The sequence below is a fragment of the Capricornis sumatraensis genome, chromosome 15 (assembly GCF_032405125.1).
Source record: "Capricornis sumatraensis isolate serow.1 chromosome 15, serow.2, whole genome shotgun sequence".
Lineage (NCBI taxonomy): Eukaryota > Metazoa > Chordata > Mammalia > Artiodactyla > Bovidae > Capricornis > Capricornis sumatraensis.
Genome location: NC_091083.1, coordinates 45,849,349 through 45,869,049, shown reverse-complemented (window position 1 = coordinate 45,869,049; position 19,701 = coordinate 45,849,349). Strand labels below are relative to the sequence as shown.

Sequence of the window (19,701 nt, the reverse complement as noted above, 5' to 3'; positions counted from 1 at the left end):
TTTGGTTATGGAAAGATGGTCTGAATGTTAATATTAAAAATATTTCTACTAGGTAAACCAGAAGTTACATATTCTATTTAAGGACTCTTTCTTTGAACAACGTTTAAGTTCAATTAACATTATCTTTGTGATATCTTTATTTCATGGACTTTAATTTATTCTAAAAAAAATTTTTTTAATCTGAATATTCAGTTAGCATTTAAAAATCTACAGTTTTAAAAGAAGAATTACCTAAATAAACTGGATTTCCTCTAAAAATGACGACAGTGAGAAGGTCACCCTGTGGCTGCCCCCCAGCTGAGCTAGTGTGAGTGTTGGGGGGCTGGCCATCCCTCACCCCCTGGAAGTCAGGGACCCCTGCATGGTGGGAAGGTCTGTTCCCAAATACTTGCCAGGGTGCCAGAATGTGAGCTAGGCCTCAAGAGTCGGAGAAGCGAAGGACCAGCTTGGTGGGTGGAAGTTATGAAAAGATGTTGAATGTCAAAGTGTGTCCTGCACACCAGCAAGCACTTCACCCTGGGAGTAAAATGTGGTGAGTGGGCAATCTGTGTGCCACTAGCAGCAGTGCAGCCTGCCAGATGGCTGGGCGCACACCCAGGCCTGATCCCACCAGGTGCCAGGCTTGCCCTGGGGCTGCCCACGTGAAACCCCAGAGCAGCATGAGATCACCAGGAGTAGGTGTGTGCTGCGTCCACCAGCTCCCCGTGTGGCCTCAGTGAGGGGCAGCTAAGGAGCGTCCAGGGCCCACTAGTCCTGCAGCCTGTCCTCCGGGAGGCGGTCTGCTGAGGCGTTTGGATTCAGTGACCATCTTGAGAATGTTCATTTATTTGAAACGTTCAGGAATTAAATGTCATATACACAAAAGAGAAATTAGAGGGTGGCTCTTTTGCCAGCCAATGTCCGGTAATGTTCATTTGCAGTAAGTTTCCTGGCCCACCTATTACTCAGTTTGTAAATATCATTTTGTAACTTCTTAAGAATAGTGTACTGGCAAAGTTTTTTTGTTTTGTTTTTAAATTTCCAGGAAATATTCAGGGACCTGATTTGGTGAATGAATTGATCTCTAGATTTGATTGACACTTGTCACCTAAGACAGATACTGATGGAAACATCTAGGAAACCAGCTGCTGGCTCTATTAAAAGCGCCTGGCAGTTTGAGCCGTTCCACGCTGCAGTGCAGGGCTCCCTCACTGGCCCCTGCTGCTGGGAGACCGGGAGCCCGGGAGGCCCAGCCTGTCCTGGCCATCCAGCGCCTCTCTCCCTGCCCCTCCTGCAGTGTGCAGAGAGCCAGGGAGGCCCAGCCCTCCTGGCCATCCAGAGCCTTTCTCCCGGGAGGCCCAGCCCTCCTGGCCATCCAGCTCCTCTCTCCCGGGAGGCCCCGCCCTCCTGGCCATCCAGCGCCTCTCTCCCTTTCCGCCCCCCGCAGTGTGAAGCACATCTCTTGCTCTCTGCTCATCCTGCACTCCGAGGACGACCCGGTCGTGCCCTTCCAGCTCGGCAGAAAGGTGGGCGTCGGGCAGACTCGTGTTCCGGCCAGGCAGGTGTGGAAGCGGGTCCCGCTGCTGGCCGGGCCCCTCGTGAGGGAGAAGGCAGGGGAGGTTGGCGGCTCGCAGCTCCCACGCGTTCTCTTGCCTCTGGGATGGGGCTGACGCCTGAGGACGTCCTCTCACTGTGGGGCCTCTGCGCCTGCTTTTGCTGCATCTGGCTTTGCTGCTGGGCAGCAGGATTAGATCTGTAGGTGGGAGTCGGGTGGGAGTCGGGTGGGAGGGAGCACCCTCTGTCTGTGGCGGTGGTGAGGGGCAGGGGCAGGCTAAAGGGCAGGGGGCCCAGGCCGCCTCCGAACAGGTCTGGGCCTAGGACCTGGCCATCCTGGTCTGCAAGGAGGGGCTGAGGTGCCCCAGACCCCGAGCCAGCTTGCAGATGGGCCTTGACCTGGGTGTATGGCCCACTCAGCCCTGGGGCAGAGCCGACAGGCTGCCCTGGGCACTCAGACCACCGTGGCATCCCGGGGCAGGTGGCCTGAGGGTGCTGAGGGCCCCTGAGGAAGGCTGGTCTTGAGATGGGGTGAGGACAGAGAGGGTCTCGAGGGGTGGCCTGAGGGTCCTATGGCTGAGGCAGGTCACCCCAGGCCCCGGGCGCCAACCCTTCTCTCCCGCCCCCAGCTCTACAACATTGCCGCACCGTCACGCAGCTTCCGGGACTTCAAGGTTCAGTTCATCCCCTTCCACTCGGACCTCGGCTACAGGCACAAGTACATCTACAAGAGCCCCGAGCTCCCGCGGATCCTGAGGTGAGGCACTACCCTCACCCGCCATGCAGGATGGCATGCGGGAGCTGGGTGAGCCCCTGCGGCTGCAGCTGGGACAGCCGTGCCGGGCTGGTCGGGGGCCCGGCGTCAGCACATGAGGCCTGGTGGGCTGCGGTCCTCTGTGTGTGCTTGAGCAGTGAGGATGCCACGGCTGCTGTGCTCAGGCCCCCCCGGCCCCTCCCACAGGACCATCAGGCCACTGCCCCTGCACAGGGTGTGTGTGGTAGGGGTGATGCAGGTCTGGGCCAGCTCCCCCAAAGCCTGTTGGTCCCCAGCTGCCTCAGGGAGGGAGGCTGTGCCCCTGGCTGCACTGCACTGGCCAGACTCCTGGGCCAGCATGTGGGCTGCAGCCCAGCCACCTGTCCCAAGCCTGGGAACGAGGGTGCCCGGGTGGCAGAGGGAAGGGTTTGGATGGACCAGACACTCCCTGCCTCCCACTTGGGGATGCAGGCTGCCCCCACGTTCCGACTGCGGGGCCTCTGCTGAGACCGGGCTGCTGGAATCAGCCCTCGGAGAAATGTGTGCTGGGGAACTCCACTTGGTATGTCAGGCCCTCGAAGTCCCAAGGGGCAGAGCTCTGTGTTTCTGACATTTCTTGGTGCATGGAATGTGTGTTGCTGAGAGGGGATGGTAGACTGGGACCGTGGTTTTCCCTGTAAAAGGCACATGTCACAGAGCCCTCCAGCACCTGGGCGCAGTGGCCTGCCTTCACTCCGCGTCGGGACTTGGCGCTGCCCTTGGCACATTGCCCGTTTGCCTTGCAGGGTGTTCGAGGCAGAGTATGGTCCTTGAGGCTCCTTTGCGGCCTCCCAGGTGGGCTGCAGGAGGACCCGGGAGGCGGGGCCTCCTATCTGGCCCAGAGGGGTTTGGCTGACAGGTGTCCTCCTCTGCTCCAGGGAGTTCCTGGGGAAGTCGGAACCGGGACGCCAGCACTGAGTTGCTTGCTGCCTGAGAGCGTGAAGGCCTCTGCCCTCGTCCCCCTTTCCTCCTGCCAGCCTGGGCCCCCGGAGATGCACCTGGAGAGGGAACACGGATGCCAGGGGAGGTCCTGGCAGATCTGAGGCACCACCCTGGTTTGTGGGGAGCAGGGGGTCTCTGTGGACCACGTGGAGGCGGCATGTGGCCCTCTCCACCTCGTGCTGCCCCTCAGCCCGAGGGCTTGTTGGGAAGACAGTGACAGAACTTTCTGGCCATCGGCTAGTTGATCCCATACCTCCTGAGCCAGGCACGGGGAGTCTGGACAGGAGGTGAGGGGTCTTGGGACCACGCTGAGCTTTCTGGCACCACCCTTGAGCACGTGGGCGAACGTGGATTCTTTCTGTTCCCCCCAGATGGACGCTCATGGCTCCACCAGCCCCTCCTGCCCTGCCCGCCCTGCTTGCTTCCCTCCGTGTCCCTGCCTCCCTGGGCTGCCCCGCTGCTCCCTGCTGGGGAGGGGCTGGCGATCTGCCTTCCTCTGATGTCCACCCACTCGTCTGCCTAACCAGACCTTAGACTGAGCATTTATTTAAGAATAAAATCGTGGTGGTGGTCTGTCTGTTTTCTCAGTGCTGCCTCCAGTGGTATCCAGGCTGTGCCCACAGCCCCAGGCCACTCTCAGAACCCGGCCGTATATGAGGAGGGGGTGGCTCTGTAAGGCTAAGGATTGCAGGCTTTCTTCCCGCTCCTGCAGACACCGAGGTCCCGCGGGGAGGGGTGTTGTGTCGGAGGAGGCGTGTTCACAGGGAGCTTGTCTTCTCTGGTGGGGCAGATGGCATTTTCCTAAAACCAGGTCTTTGTGGGTGAGCCTTTCAACCTTACAGTTAACAAGCTCATTGAATGTTGCTGTGTCGATGGATGGGCGGTGGGGTTTCACTCAGAGACCCGGGACGAGCCCCCAGTCACTTGTGGAAGGACTCAGGCTGCTGGAGTCCAGGGACTCCCATTCCGCCCTGGGAGTGTCAGCTCGTTCACTCACTGGTCATGGCATTTGGCCAAGCCTGCCTCTCACGCACAATGCCAGTGCCTGCTCACCGCCCCGCTCTCACCCCCCGAGAGAGATGGTGTATGGCTTTCGAAGGGGGCTGCACGCCGTACAGTACAGGGCTTGTCGCAGGTGGAGGACTTTGGTTCACCCAGCTCTCTCCTTGGGCTTCCCTGGTAGCTCAGCTGGTAAAGAATCTGCCTGCAATGGAAGAGACCCTGGTTCAATTCCTGGGTTGGGAAGGGATAGGCTACCCACTCCAGTATTCTCGGGTTTCCCTTGTGGCTCAGCTGGTAGAGAATCCGCCTGCAATGCGGGAGACCTGGGTTCGATCCTGGTTGGGAAGATCCCCTGGAGAAGGGAAAAGCTACCCACTCCAGTATTCTGGCCTGGAGAATTCCATGGACTGTATCGTCCATGGGGTTGCAAAGAGTTGGACACGACTAACTTTCACCTTCTCCTAAAGGCAGGCCTTCCTCCTCTAGATCCTTAGGCTCTGGCACTTTGGAGTCAGTGCAGAAATTCCCCGGGGTGGGGAGGAGCTTATTTGCCTTCTCTTCCCCACTGCTCTTGGCCTGTGAGCAGCTGTGAACTGGCTGGAGGCCCAGAAACAGGAGATTACACCCACTTTGAACACCTTAGAGCTGCCCATGGCAATTCTCAGCCACCTGGGCCTCAGCTTCCCGTCCCCTTGGCTTTCTGGGACTCCCATCCTGACCTGACAACTGCCTTCGTATAACTAAAGCAATAAGCCAGTGTGGCCAGGGTGGCCCCCTGGGGCTTCTCGGGCTTTGTCACTGGGGCTCCTGGCAGCCCCGCAGCCCAGAGCCACGTCCCCTGCTCGTCCTGACTGGCGAGGCCGTCTGAGACCATCTACACTTCGCCCACTCTGCCTGGGCTCAAGTCTTCATCCTGTTTTTCCTTATATTTTGTCTATGTACATTGCCTCAGATTTTACGGTGGGCGGTGGGTGGGGAGGATAAAGTAGGATATAAAGTGAAAATACAAGCTGCTAGTGTTTTTACAGGTGTCTGACAGCCTGAAGATAAAGCCTAACAAGGTTGCTGAGCAGGTAGCTCCCGCCCTCGACACCTTTCAGGTAATTAGGCCTACATGTCTCTGTTTGGGGGTGTCTCCGCTTATTACCTCAGTCCAAGCTCAGCTTAAACTGTGGTGTAGGACTGACCTTTCGTTGAGTCACAAAGTCAGTCTGTGGTCAGGAATGGCTCAAGATGCCCACTGTTGATCTGTGGTCACAGCCTACGGAAGCGGGTGTCCTGGGAGGTGCCCCTCCACCAACACTTGGGTTCTCTGGGTAACACTGAGCCCTGAGTTCACACCTCACTGGGTTTTTTATTTAACTTGCAGCCATACAATTTGGGGAGGGGAATGATTTGGTCCCCAGGAGTTCTACTTCCCAGGACCAGGAGTGGGTGGCAAAAGACAGGTGCAAAGAACAGAGCAATTCACACGCAACCGCCAACACCCAGCTGACGTTCTCCCAGTGCTGGGTTTGATGACTCAGGCTCACGGGGCTCTGAGTCCCATGGCAGCTGGGTGAGAGAACGTCCTGTCCCCAGTCCCCGAGTGGTGGGCCACAGTGTATCCCGGCTGGGACACGCAGCGCCCTGGGTGCAGAGACACATAGAGGCCAGAGCATCTGGGCATAAGCAGGTTTAATCGCTTTCACACACGAGGCAGTGACAGCGAAGGGCACAGTGACGGTCACGCTTGGCCTAAAGGGCGGGCAGCAATGGGTGCTGGGGGTGTGAGCGCAGACCCCCGAGCCACCCAGGTCCGGCATGTGAGGACGCAGAGCCTCTGGAAGCTTCCTCCCCCAGCTCCCACCTGCTCCCTGGCTTCGTCCTTCGCACTGCTCAGCTGCCATCCCTGGTGCCAGCCTGCTGTCTGGGTAGAATGGAGGGTGGGCTCCCCTCTGGGCCCACCAGTCCTTTTCCAGACCAGGTTTTCCTGCTGCCTCCTGCCTGACAGGCACAGGGAGGGTGCAGGTCTGGGAGAGGGCTGGGCATTCAGCCTCACCCAGCTAGGTGGGGACGCCAAGTGAAAACACCCCAGTATTGCCTCCCCCAGCATAAACTTCAGAAGTGCTATTTTCCGTTGCTAAAACAAGGAAAGACCTCAGCTAGTTTCATTTCCTTGTGAAAAATCTTCGAAAAAGCAAAATCAAACCAATTCTGCACCAGCCAGCCTGTCCTAACCGAAGCCCCGGTGCTGGACACAGGCATCCTCCCCAGTGTCACCCTCGGTTCCCTGGGGGCCTTCTATCTGCTCAATCTGGAAACCCCGGGGCGGGTGCCCACATGGCAGTTATGAGAACACGGCCCGGCACACTGGACCCTCCCAGCATGGCCAGGAGGCAGAGCTGGGCTGGGAGAGACTGCATGGCCAGCCTGCGTGCTGCAGAAACACACACTTGCCCAAGCTTTGTCACGGCTACCTGATTGGACCCCAGAATGCAGAGGGTCAAAACTGAATATGAGCTCACACAGGTTTGTACAAGGCCGTGGGGAAGCTGAGTGGGCATACTGGGGGGTGGGGGGATCGAGCCTGTCAGTGCTTGGGACCTGCTCTCCAGCAGGCGATGAGGGGGCATCTCCACACCCTAGCCCCTCAAAGCCACCACCACGATTCCCCCAGCCTTCCTGGAAGTGGCACTGAAAGAAGCAGGGCGCTAGGAAAATGCTTGGAAACAATGGGCAGAGTCAGCAAGGGGATGAAAGCTGGTCCCGAGGCCGAGGCCTAGTCCCTGGGGAGGCTGGGCAGTGGGGTCTGCAGGGCAGGGGGCTCCGCGCCCCAGATGTCGCGGGCGTACTCCGTGATGGTCCGGTCACTGGAGAACTTGCCCGAACAGGCGATGTTCCTGATGACCTTCTTGGTCCACTCCTTGGGGTTCTGCAGAGGGAGGCGGGCACTTAGTGACCTCGGTCTGTTCCCAGATGCGCTCAGCCCTGGGCAGCCTGATGGAAGGCAGGCCCTCAAAGCTCAGAGCTCACTGGGAAGGGGGCCCGCCCACCAGGAAGCGTCCAGGTGAGCAGACAGGGTCTCGAGCCCGAGGGGTCCCGCCAGGGCAGAGTGCACACAATGCACAGACACCCCGCCAGGAGGGGATGCACCCCCAGACGGCATCCAGTGCCAGGAGGGCACTCATGGAAGGGAAGCCCGGGGTCACCTGGCCTCCCAGGCCCCCTCCTGTCCCGTCTTAGGAGGAAACTTCAGGAGCTATTTCCTGAGTTGAGGGGGATGGTTAGATACAAGCCCCTCGGGCCATGTCCAAAAACCTGCTTTAACAGATCTGGGCAGTGACTACACAGCCACGCCCCCATTGCCAGTGTCCCCTCCTACGGCCATCCCTGGCCAGCTGCACGGGCTACAACACCCCATCACCTCCCTGAGCTCAGGACCTGAGTCTTCCTGGGAGGGTCCCTTGGCTGTGTCCGCTTCCTGCAGGTCACACAGAGGCAGGACCTGGGGCTAGGAATGGAGAGCCAGCTCCAGCATGCCCGCTCTAGAGCTTCAGGTCCTCACTCTGCTCGCTGGCGACATGTCCACTGCCCAAGAAACCTCCCTTTAAGCACAAAGGTCTTCGCTGCTCACAAGCCCCATCTCCTGCCTTGGGCCTCATGCCCTGCATCACCCCTGCCCTCCTCACCGCATGCAGGCAATCAGACCGTGGGCCAGGGTGTGGCAGCACCTCTGGGAGGGAAGTCCTGCCCTGTCCACTGGCTCTGTGGCAGCACCCAGGCTGCAGGGGCACGTGTGCTGGTGTGGACAGCAGCCTGGCCCCAAGGGTCCTAGGCAGTAGCCCAAGCAGACGCCCAGCTGAGGCAGTCCCTGAGCGAGAGAGGAAGAAGCCTGACCTGCTCTGGGCCACTACGTCAGCTACAAGCTCCCGGGAGTGGCCCGAGACAGCAGGACATGGTCCCACCCTGCAACTTCCCTGCCAGGGCCCAAGAACCTTACCCTGTACAGCTGGTCCACCTGGGCCTGGCACGCCACGTACGCTTCATAATCTGCAAACACCTTGAACCTGAAATGGGAGACAGGAAGCTGGGCTGGGTGGGTGGCGAAGGCGAGGTCAGGAAAAGGGCCCCCAGGTTTGGCTGGCTGCATCCTCATGCTCCACATGACAGGGGTGGCCACAGTGCCTTGCTCTGAGCAACACCGCTGTCCTGCAGACACTACTCTAGAAAAACCTTATTACAGCCCCATGCTGTTGAAAGAAACTGCCCGTGGATTAGAAGAACACAGACTACGGTCCCCCTCCACCTCCAGGGGGGCCCAGGGGATGCAGGCTCCACCACCACCTGTTCTCAGTCTCACGAGGTGACAACTGGTGGTGCAGGATTTATGACACATAAACGTGTTTTGTTTACAACTGAATTGGGATCACAATTCATAGAACCCTGTACAGTCCCTCCTGGATCCCAGAATCAGCAGGGCTGAGCGCCCAGCCCCAGACATGCATGGAGTTACGATATTGGGGCTGACAGAAGCCAGCAGACAATATTCATTGGAATACGACAGACTAACCCACAGGAACTGAAAGTGGAATTAATAAAGGTCGATTCTCGGCCTTCCCCAGACCCGCCTTTTACCAGGGTGGAGTAGAGGCCTATGGTCAAGGCAGATGGCACTGTCGACCTGTGACAAGTGAGCAAGGCTGTGCCCAGAGAACTGTCACCCCGTGTCAGTGGCCTTGTCATAAACACCAACCATGTGGAGACTTGTAGCCTCACAAGTTCATTCTACCTGAACCACTCCTGGACTCCCAGGAGTGGTTAACACCCAGGCTCCCTGTACCCCAGGCACGTCACCTCCATCCACCCACAGAGGTGACATCACCTTGTCATGCAATCACATCACCAGGCTCTGAGGCTTGCCAAGCACGGTCAGAGGTCCCACAAGCCCGAGTGCCTGAATGTGACTGACCCTCTGGCCGTGGGCTGAGCCTCACCAAAGCCCAGGCTTTGCCCCAAATGATGTGTGGTCTTGGGCACCCTGTCTGACCCAGTGGTGGGGAGGGACGAGGGTCCTATCCCACCTGTCATGGTTTAGCAGCATGTTGACGACGTCCTTAAAGCAGTCGGGCTCCTTGGGGGAGAAGAAGCCGCTGTTGATCTGGTCCACGGCCTGCTGCAGCTCGGGCAGGCGGTTGTAGTACTCATGGGCATTGTACCTGCAGGAGAGGGTGGACTCGTGAGCAGGTGGGCCGGGGCCAGCCAGGCTGGGCTGGCCGCCAAGGACACATCACCCCCACCTCCTCCTGGTACAGACACGTGGTGGCTGAGACGGTCCTCCAGGAGGGGCTGCTCAAAGGTTCCCGCAGAGCCCCCACCCCTAGTCTGTGCCAAGACCTTGCAGAAAAAAATAACATGTGAAGTCGGACTTGAGAGCCATCAGGGAATCCGGGGAGAGGGAGGCGTGCAGCAGACACGGGGCAGAGCCAAAAGGGGGCAGTGCTCACAGGCTGATAAGGTTCCCACCATATGGGTTCATCCCCTGGTGCCTGAGGCCTCCCTGGGTCCCCTGAGGGATTTCAGGCAACTAGGCCAAGCCGGGACCCCCTCAAGGTATCCATGGGTGTGGGGACACTTAAAGGAGAGAGAGGCCTCGAGAGGGACCCACCCTTTCCGGTCCAGGGCCTCCACGTCCTCCACCCGCAGGCCAAAGATGAAGAGGTTCTCAGCCCCGGCCTCCTCGGCCATCTCCACGTTGGCCCCATCCATGGTGCCGATGGTGAGGGCCCCATTGAGCATGAACTTCATGTTGCCCGTGCCCGAGGCCTCGGTGCCCGCGGTGGAGATCTGCTGTGACAGGTCGGCGGCGGGGATGACTGCGGGGAGCGGGGCACAGGCAAGACCCATCAGTCAGGAGGCACAAGAGCAACAGGAACGGCAAGGGGACACCATGCGCTGCCCCCACCGCACACAGCCCCCCTTCCCGACCAAGGGCAGCCCGAGGCAGCGGGTCCATGTGGAGATGCCAAGAAGCCCTGCAGTGGCAGAGGACCTCTGTTCTAGAACCTGCAAACCAGGGCCATACCAAAACCAGGTGGGGTATTCTTTCCCTTGTATTCTGACATCACTGCTGTCTTAGTCCATCAGCCCGTAGGCTCCTTAAACGACTTCGAAAGGAATGGACTCTCACAGAAGCAGAGGACCGGGGACAGTCTTCCCGTGGCCTCATGCCCGGGAGCCGCTCTGTACAGACTGGGCGTGGCAGCTGTCACAACTCCCTAGCAGCCGGGTGGCTTCTCCCACATGCGGGTTCCTGTGAGTGTCTCGCCATGGCAGCAGGAGCGCGGCTTCCATCCTGCCTGCCTCGGCGTGCCTGCTCCCGCATCCTCAGCCGGTCCTCAAGGCTGATGGATGCTGCTTCCCCGACCCAGCCAGTGGGCACTCGGGGTCAGCCAAGTCCAGAGTCCGGCCCCATCTTTACGGTCAGGCCCAGGTGCCGGGATGGAGACACAGGCACCCCTGGCCCCTCGGGCAGAGCGACATGAGCAGACGGGATGGTGGACACATGACCACAGCAAGTCCAAGAGCTGGGGAGCATGGGGTCTGTCCCTGAGGTCAGTTCTAGGAAGTGCAAGAGCTAGCCTGGTAGTTCCAGGCAGCAAAGGGCCTGAGACGTGTGAGAAGCTCAGTGAAGCACGAACCACAGCCCAACCCCAAAGCCACAGATGGTACAGGGCAGTGGCGGGATCACAGGGATGGTGCTGATAACCTGGCCACACTGGACAGGGAGGGAGTATGAGAGCCTGCCCTCCACTGGATGCCTGGAGGGCAGCGTACAGTCCCCTGGACCAGAGGGGCTGCGACTTGGGCCACGATTCCAGGCTCAGGTGTCCTAGCACCTCCTGCCAGAAGCGGCTGCCTTAGAAAGGCCAGTCCAGTTCAGGAGAGCCCTGCTCTGAGGCACAGGTGGCCACATGCCCTTCTCTGGGTGGCAACACATACCCAGGACTCCCACAGTGGAGGGGCTCCAGCTAGATGCCCCCAGAGCAGATGCAGGCCAGAGTGAACAGGTGGGGACAACCAGAAGCGTCCTTGGGGCAGGGGGAGAGCGAGGGCATGGGCCACCAAGAGCGAGCCCAGGGGCAGGAAGGCCAAGCTGAGGGGCAGAGGCGCGAGGAAGGGAGGGCAGGAAGTACAGAGACCAGGGCCTTAGCTACCAGACCGGGGCCCCTCTGACTGGGGAACGTGGTGTCAGGGCCATTAATCTGCCTGGAGGCAAGACAGGCCCTGACCAGCAAGGGCCGCCTGCAGCATCAGGCAGGGCAAGCTCACCTTTCTCGGCCAAGGACACCCGGTAGTTTTCCAGGAAGATCACTTTGAGCCTGTCACCCACAATCGGGTCATGGTTGACGATGTCGCCAATGGACGTGACCAGCTTGATGATCTTCTTAGCCATGTGGTAGCCGGGCGCTGCCTGCAAGGGGAAAGGGGCACGCAGCACACACCCTGGGTTCGGGCCCCGGCCTGGACGCGCCCAGCTGAGCGGCTCAGCTGCTGGGAGGGGGCCCCATGGGGGCTGAGGTCACAGCATCCTTGTGTGTCCTTCATCCCGACAGACGGGCCCACAGGGTGCAGCACTCCAGCCGCTCCCTTGGTGCCGACCAAGCGCCTCTCGTGACAGCCCCTTACCCAACACGCACAGATCTGTCAGCCTCAAACTTCGGTCCCTGATTCTAGTTTGTTTTTCAGAAATGGAGAGAGGGAACAAGGACCCCTGAGAACTGACTACCAACCTCCAGGAAACACAGGGAACCCACCAAGGTTCTGGGAGATACCAGAGGGACATGGTCTGGGGGAGACACACAACCTGATTTCTGTAAAAGTCTGCAGGGGAAAAAAGGGGGAATGTGGATGAAAACCTACGGATGAGACATAGCTGCCCGGCGCCATGTGAGAACCTCACTGGGCCCTGAGTCAAACAAACTCAAGATGTCTAATAAGACAGCCAGGCATGTGGCCCTGGCTGGATATTTAATGACATGGAAGAATTCTTGTCAAGTATTGTAGATGTGATGGTGGCGTTGTGTGGTTTTGCAGGAAAATGTCATTGGGAAGACAACTGATGAAGTTCTTAGGGGTGAAATCTACTTTGAGAAGGTTCAGCAGAAGTCAGGCCATAGGTTTGTGGATGTTCTACGATTCTTTTTTCCTCTAGATTTTCATTTCTAAAACATATTTTAAAACTTTCTGACAGTCCCCATCTCTGAGAGATGCATATGGAAATACTGACAAATGAAACAGATGCTGTCCAGAATCTGTTTCAGGAACGGCAAGAGTCGGGGGTGGAGGGGCGGCTGAGACAGAACACGGCGGGTGTGAGCTGCTGTCTGAGCTGGGGGAGCCCACAGGGTGCCTCCACCTGTGAAGCTGCTCAAGTCGGAGGAGAGAACAAACCCGGGCCCGCTTGCAGCCCCCATGAAGCAGCCGTGCCCAGGCTCCTGGGAGAAGTGGCAGAGGGTGGGGACACGGGGCCTAGAGTCCAGAGACCTGTGGTGGGACCCGCCGACGCCCCCTGGCGACACCCTGGGACTCCGCGATCACGTGTCCTAAAGCACGTGCCATGGTAAATAAAACGCGTGAGGCCAGGCTGAGAGCAGGCCCACATCTCGCTGATGAAGCACCCAGTGACCAGTGTCCACTCAGCACAAAAGTGCAGGGGACGTGTGGAACGCTGGCAGTCACACTGAGGAATGGTGCTTCCCCTCTGGAGGCTGGCCCTGGGGACCCCACCGCCCTGGGCAGGCAGGGGCCCCGTCCAGCTCCCTTCCTGTGGCCGAGCTGACGAGACACCTGAACGTACTGGCCCAGAGGCACAGCTGGGGCTGGGACCTCTGGGCTTTGTGTGCAGGTCAGCGCCCAGCCACCCGCAGCGTCCATCCCAGATACAGGGACACTGCAGAAAAGCATGGTGGTTTGTATGTTCCCGCCCAATGCCAAGCAAGAGCAAAGAGGCGTCACCTCACCTTGCCCCCGATCATGACAGTCCTGGGCACAAAGGCCTGGGTCGGGTCCTTCTTTATTCCTGCAAGCCAAACAGAAGTCAGCCAAGTGAGGCAACTGGAGCCAGACACACCTGAGCCTTGCACTTGCCGCAGTAACCAGCGTCCTCAGAGACCAGCCCGATGCAAGCGCTGCACTGCAGGAGCTTCCGTTTACAGAACTCTGCACTGCGTTCGGGTTGGTGCCAAAGGCTAACCAGAAGCAGATTCTTCCAGAAGGTTCAGTGGAAAAGCTGTGCCTTTGTGTCCAGAACAGCCCAAGACAGGAGCTCCTTTGGGTCTGGTGACCAGGACTGAAGGCCCTTGCGTGTGTGATGGGCACTTGAAAATGGGTTGACCTTGGGACGGTGGTGATTAACCGTAAGCCTGTGCGGGGTGTCAGTGAGACCCTGAGCCCCCTCCCTGGAGGGACAGAGGGTGAGAAGCCCCCCAGAGCTTTCCTGCACAGAAGCAGACAGCTCATCTCCAGCCCCAGCAGAATGAGGTGTCCTTGCCAGGCCACTGGGTTTTCAGATTTCATTGGGGTGGTGGTGTCATCTACAGAGGAGCGGGGCTGCCCTAAACAGTATTCACCAGGGTCGGGAAGTGGCCAGGAGATTTACAGGAACTGCTAAGGGGCGTGGCTGATCTTTAACATCTGACCTCAGGTTCCTGTAGTCCCTGAGTTTTGAACCTTCCTGCTTCCAGATAGTGGACAAAGTGACCTAGAGAACAAGGGGGAAAAAAAAGCCCCAAATCCACAAGCTACATTGTAAAGAAGAAAAATATGCGAACTCCAGATCAATGAGCAAGTCCTGCTGGGTCACGAGATGGGTGGGAGATGGGGCTGTGAGCGCAGGGCCTCAGGAATCTCGGCCTCCTGCAGAGGGAGGGGAGGAGGCAGGCAAAGAGTCCCTGAGGGCTGGGCGGGTGGACTATGTCAGCCTCTTTCCCACAGGGAAACCTCGGACAGGGGCCTGGACAACCTGGTGGGCAGAGGCCCACAGGCCATGATGCCTCCTGAGCCAGCCTGGAATTGGAGCCACAGAGGGTGGGACACGGCCACAGAGAGAGGACACGGCCCCGGAGAGGGACACCGCCCCGGAGAGGGGACACGGCCACAGAGGGGACACGGCCACAGAGGGGGACACGGCCCCGGAGAGGGACATGGCCACAGAGGGGGACACAGCCCTGGAGGGGGCCACGGAGAGGGGACACGGCCCCAGGGAGGGACATGGCCCCGGGGACGGACACCGCCCTGGAGAGGGGACACTGCCACAGTGGGGGACACGGCCCTGGAGAAGGGACACGGCCCCCGACAGGAACACAGCCACGGAGAGGGGACAGGGCCACGGAGGGGGACACAGCCACAGAGAGGGACACGGCCCCGGAGAGGGACATGGCCCCGGAGACGGACACCGCCCTGGAGAGGGGACACTGCCACAGTGGGGGACACAGCCCTGGAGAGGGGACACGGCCCCCGACAGGAACACAGCCACGGAGAGGGGACAGGGCCACGGAGGGGGACACGGCCACGGAGAGGGACACGGCCCCTCAGAGGGACATGGCCATGGAGAGGGACACGGCCACAGAGAGGGAACATGGCCCCGGAGAGGGACACCGCCACAGAGAGGGACACTGCTCCGGAGAGGGGACACGGCCACAGAGGGGGACACGGCCCCGGACAGGAACACAGCCACGGAGAGGGGACACAGCCACGGAGAGGGAGAGGGACACGGAGAGGGGACATGGCCCCGGAGAGGGAGAGGGACATGGAGAGGGGACACGGCCCCAGAGAGGGACACGGCCCCAGAGAGGGACACGGCCCCGGAGAGGGACATGGCCACAGAGAGGGGACACGGCCCTGGAGAGGGAGACGGACACGGAGAGGGGACACGGCCCCGGAGAGGGGACACGGCCCCGGAGAGGGACACGGCCACGGAGAGGGGACACGGCCACGGAGAGGGAGAGGGACACAGAGGGGGACACGGCCACGGAGGGGGGCACGGCCACGGAGGGGGACACGCCTCAGAGGGGCGTCTGGAGCTGGGAGGCCGGCAGTGCCCTGAGCTCACGAGGTTCTGGCCAGGGTCTTGATGCACCTCCTCCAACCCCAACACACAGCTTTGCTACAGATGAGGGAAGTGTAAGCCACCCCCCATAAGTTTCCAGCCTATGAGAATGGTCAATGCAAACGGGAGACCATGGCCCAAAACGCAACACCAAGGTGGGGGAAAACACGGGCCACAAGGCAGAACGGCCCCACGAGGTGCAACCCAATCACAGAAAGCACGGGGAGGAGAAACAGGCAGAGAAGAGCAGACATAGCACAGAGACAGGACCAGCAGACAGCACAGGGCGGGCACGGGGAGAGCGAGCCCGCCACGGGCAGAACGACAGTGGGAGAAAACCCCAACCCCTCACCACACCGGAGCCCGGCGAGGAGAAAGCCGGGTCCGGGTCTCCGTGTATTTCAAGGCACGCCTTAGACGGGAGAGAAGACACCAGCCAACACGCTCAGAGGGCCTCGAGTATGGAGAACTGACCGGATGGCCAGCGGCCGACAGCTGAGCCGGACGAGCGCCAGCCGAGAGCTGCCCCCCAAGGACCGCCCTCCTGACCGCGCTGCCCGAGGAGAGAGCGAGGCCGAGGACATCGCCTCAGCCCAGCCACCCTTCCTGGGAAAGGCCACCGACGCCGCGGACACGGAAGACCCCGGGTCGCAGGAACCAAGCAGGGGGGCGACTGGATGGCCCTCAGAGCAGACGGGGACCCAAGTCAGGGCACGGGGAGGGGGGCTGCTCGTGGGGAGACCACACGCACACCCCCGTGCACACACACATACCGGTGGATGAGTGGGTGGGGGCCGCACGCCTTGCCAGCCCTGTCGGAACGCTGCCAAGGCCACGAGCAGAGGTGGTGCGGGGGGCAGTAGGCGGCCCTGGCCACCAGAGGGGGCGGGGAGGGAGGGCAGGCCACCGGGAGACCCGGCCCACTGCTCAGAAGCAGGGGACTCGGGGGCACCGCTGGGGCGACGACAAAGGAAATGCAGGAAGTCACCACTGTGAAAGCAAACCACGGCACAACACGGGGCCTCCGGGAACTGCCGCCTCTGGCCCAGGAGACGCCCGGGCCACATGCACGGGAGGGCGCTCCCCTGAGCCTTTTCTGAGCTTTGGGTCAGAGCTGCTCAATGGAAACCGGCATCTGAACTGTCTCATGAGTGACCGGGTGGGGCCCTGGGGACCAAGTCTCCCTTGTGGGAACTGGGGAGCTGACATTCTCCAGAAGAGCTTTATTTGTGGTTCCTCTGTTTTCAAAGTGAGGGTTCACTGTACTATTTTACTATTAATATTACTATGTTACTACTGCTGCTGCCATGTTACTATTACTATGTTACAAAATTTAAAAAACCATATGGGTTGTCTTGAGGCTTTATTACCTCATTTATAGAACTAGAAAATGTTCATAGCCACTTTGTGGTTAGGGGGCTCTTTGATTCGCATTTGCTTCAAAATTAAATGCCACTTAAATGTTACGAGTTTAAGGTGTACAGATGTAACATATTATTTCATCTTCCAAGAGTGCACTTTAAATGCCTTCCTTGCTGAGTAAAGTGTCTCTAAGTAACTTTAAACAAATCTAACAGTAACAACTAAATATGAAAGAAAGGCTACACCGAACCTATAACACAGCCTCCAGGGACCCCAAGGCCCCACCCCAGAGGCAGGGCGTCCCCTGGGTCTCAAGCTCCCCAACCTCTGAGTTCACATCTCACTCCTTGTAGCTGCTGTGCTGTGAACACAGAAAACCAGCAGTCGCCGCTTCAAGCGAACGTGTCACGTCAGATCAAGCACATGAGAAAAAGGCCTGGTCCACAGCAGGGTGCGGGCAGGGCACTCACGGTTGTACAAGGTGACCACGTGCAGGCAGTTGAGCAGCTGCCGCTTGTACTCATGGATCCTCTTCACGTGCACGTCAAACATGGACGAGGGGTTGACCTTCACCCCGTACTGCTTCTCCAGGAAGGCGGAGAACTTGACCTTGTTTTCCTGGGAGAACAGAGGTTAGGACAGTGGGGTGTCCACAGGGCTGAGCCTGGGAGCCCGTCAGAGACGCGGTAGGGAGGGGCCGCCCCAGGGAGGACGTGGAGGGACGGGGGTCCACGTGGGCAGGAGCGGGGAAGCGTGACCCCGAGAGTGGGTCTGCACGAGGGCTCAGAGCTAAGCGGGAAACCAGACCAACAAGCAAACCCTGGGAGAGAAGCGAGGGTGAGAAAGCAGAAAAGGGGACGAGAAGGCAGGGACGGAGACCCTGAAGGGAGCACTGCTTCTGGGCCCCCAGGGCCAGGGGCGTAGCAGAGGGTCAGTCTCGGTCTTCAGAGGCCGTCCAGAGAGCCGGCCTGCCTGGCCGTGAGGCGGCTGTGGGGGGCCTGGGGGCGCAGACAGCAGCTCGAGTGGAGGTGTGGGGCCTGCGTCTATTACCACGCGCTTCCCCCCAGACAAGCTCTCCCAGAGGACCCAGGGCCCCTCCACAGGGCCGAGTTGGGGCTGAGCTCCTGGCCCCATGCCGGGCCTACCTGCTTGACTTGGGCCACGTCCCTGATGAGCGCCTCGTCCCCGACCAGCGGCAGCAGCTTCTTCAGTTGGCTCAGATCTGTCAGGAAACCCTCTCCGATTCTCTGCAGAACCATGGGGGCGACACAGCTTCTGTGCTCTGTGTCCCCTTTGGCCGCTCCTCTCCATCACACCCCTCCCAGGAGATCCTGTACACTGGGGCCACTCGAGAACACGGGAACAACTCAACAATGACCCCACTCCCAGCTCACACATCTCGTCAGGACTCACAAGCTGGACCTGAAGCCCAGGACCCCCTCTGAACTCCTGCACGGACCACCAGGTCTGCCGACCAACCGCCAGGCTGGTCACACCTGTGGGCGGCAGTGCCCACCCCCCACTCGTCCAGGAGCCCCCACTCTCCACACGCAAGGGGGTGGGTCACACCCACACAGCCCCAGGCGGGCCCAGGGGCACCGGCCTCACCTCCACGATGGTCTCTGCCAGCCCCGGGTTACACAGGAGCAGCCAGCGGCGGGGCGTGATGCCGTTTGTCTTATTCTGGAACTTCTCTGGCTCCAGCTCATAAAAGTCCTTAAAGCTAAACACATAGACCACCGGTGACTCGGCAAACGCTGGTTGGAACAAGGCGGGCAAAGGGCACAGGGCCCTCTGGAGGGGCCCCGGACCCAGCCTTGCTGTTCTGTCTCCCCAGGAGCCTGACCACCCCGGCAGGTGGCTGGAGCCTGGCCTCCTCCCAGTGGTCCTGACAGTGGGCCGCAGACAGACAGTGGGGATAAAACAGTATGTCACACAAAGCCTCAGGCCAGCCCTGAGGATGCAGGCTGCTGGGCGCTCACGGCAGGTGTCCCACTCGAGGACTCGGATGAAGACTGAAAGATGGAATTGAGATCCCGTCCCATGGAGAGGGGCTGGAGCAGGGAACCTGCCCTCGGAATCCCTCCTTCCTCTCGGGGATGAGCCCCAGCCCTGACCTCAGCCCTGACCTCCCCCCGTCTGGCCCGGGCCCCTCATCCCCAGGCAGGTGCTCCAGGAGCAGATCTTCTGCCTGGAGAGATGGAGAACACCGACAGCCGGAGGGCTCCTGGTGACAGGAGGGCTCACCCCCAGCACAGTCCATTGAGCCAGAGGCTCACCCTCCTACCACTGAGCTCTGGGCGGTTACCAGCCTCAGCCACTGTGCTGCAGGTGGCAGGGATAGGGTGGGAGCCGAAGGGCGCTCCCCACTCACACTGACTGCCTCACGATCTCAGAGTGGATCCTTGCCACGCCGTTCACGGCGTGGGACCCGATGACACACAAGTGAGCCATGTTGATCCGCTTGCAGTCCCCTTCCTCGATCACCGACATCCTCCGCAGGCGGTCCACATCCCCAGGGAACAGGGCGGCCACATGCTGCAAGGACAGAGCGGTGAGAGGGAGGGCGGGAGCTGCTCCCCTAGGCCGGCTGGAGCCCAGGCTGGCTAGCCCTGAGCACAGGGCTGCCTGAGCCCAGGCAGCTGCGGGCTCAGCCCATGGACTTGGCGGAGCTGAGCAGGTGCTGTGTGACCAACAGGAAGAGATGAAGATGCTGCGCCCGGGGGCCCAGGCAGGATGTAGCCGCAGTCTAGCAGTGAGAACAGCCACTCTTTCACCGAAAGATCAAAAGGAGGAAAATCATCACACCTTAACCCTAAGTCCCCCCGTTCCTGTACCAGCATCCTCTCTATGCGTGACAGAGAAAAGACACAGGTGACTTCTCCCCCATCACCCAAACGCTGCAGTGATGTCTCAGGACAAAGGCCTCTGGCATGCAAGGAACAGACACATCTGAACCTCCTCAGATATGAAAAAGGGC

General features: G+C 59.9%; 2 protein-coding genes across 3 annotated transcripts in view; one reads left to right on the top strand and one right to left on the bottom strand.

Annotated features, from left to right (window-relative positions):
• The window catches only part of ABHD12 (abhydrolase domain containing 12, lysophospholipase), a 52,944-nt gene extending 49,128 nt beyond the window's left edge, over positions 1 to 3,816 (top strand). Inside the window, exons 11-13 of the mRNA XM_068987446.1 lie at positions 1,427 to 1,505; positions 2,163 to 2,290; positions 3,205 to 3,816. Of these exons, the coding sequence (XP_068843547.1) occupies positions 1,427 to 1,505; positions 2,163 to 2,290; positions 3,205 to 3,244 (247 nt within the window). The 3' untranslated portion in view covers positions 3,245 to 3,816. The remainder of the gene's footprint in view (positions 1 to 1,426; positions 1,506 to 2,162; positions 2,291 to 3,204) is intronic.
• A 2,190-nt stretch (positions 3,817 to 6,006) lies between these two features.
• PYGB (glycogen phosphorylase B) overlaps positions 6,007 to 19,701 on the bottom strand; it is a 34,984-nt gene continuing 21,289 nt past the window's right edge. For both annotated transcript variants that reach the window (XM_068986667.1, XM_068986668.1), the window contains 10 exons: positions 19,096 to 19,259; positions 18,330 to 18,444; positions 17,867 to 17,968; positions 17,192 to 17,339; positions 13,273 to 13,331; positions 11,582 to 11,723; positions 9,918 to 10,125; positions 9,334 to 9,468; positions 8,253 to 8,319; positions 6,007 to 7,184 (listed from right to left, as the gene is read on the bottom strand). In XM_068986667.1, the coding sequence (XP_068842768.1) occupies positions 7,032 to 7,184; positions 8,253 to 8,319; positions 9,334 to 9,468; positions 9,918 to 10,125; positions 11,582 to 11,723; positions 13,273 to 13,331; positions 17,192 to 17,339; positions 17,867 to 17,968; positions 18,330 to 18,444; positions 19,096 to 19,259 (1,293 nt within the window). In that variant the 3' untranslated portion in view covers positions 6,007 to 7,031. The remainder of the gene's footprint in view (positions 7,185 to 8,252; positions 8,320 to 9,333; positions 9,469 to 9,917; positions 10,126 to 11,581; positions 11,724 to 13,272; positions 13,332 to 17,191; positions 17,340 to 17,866; positions 17,969 to 18,329; positions 18,445 to 19,095; positions 19,260 to 19,701) is intronic.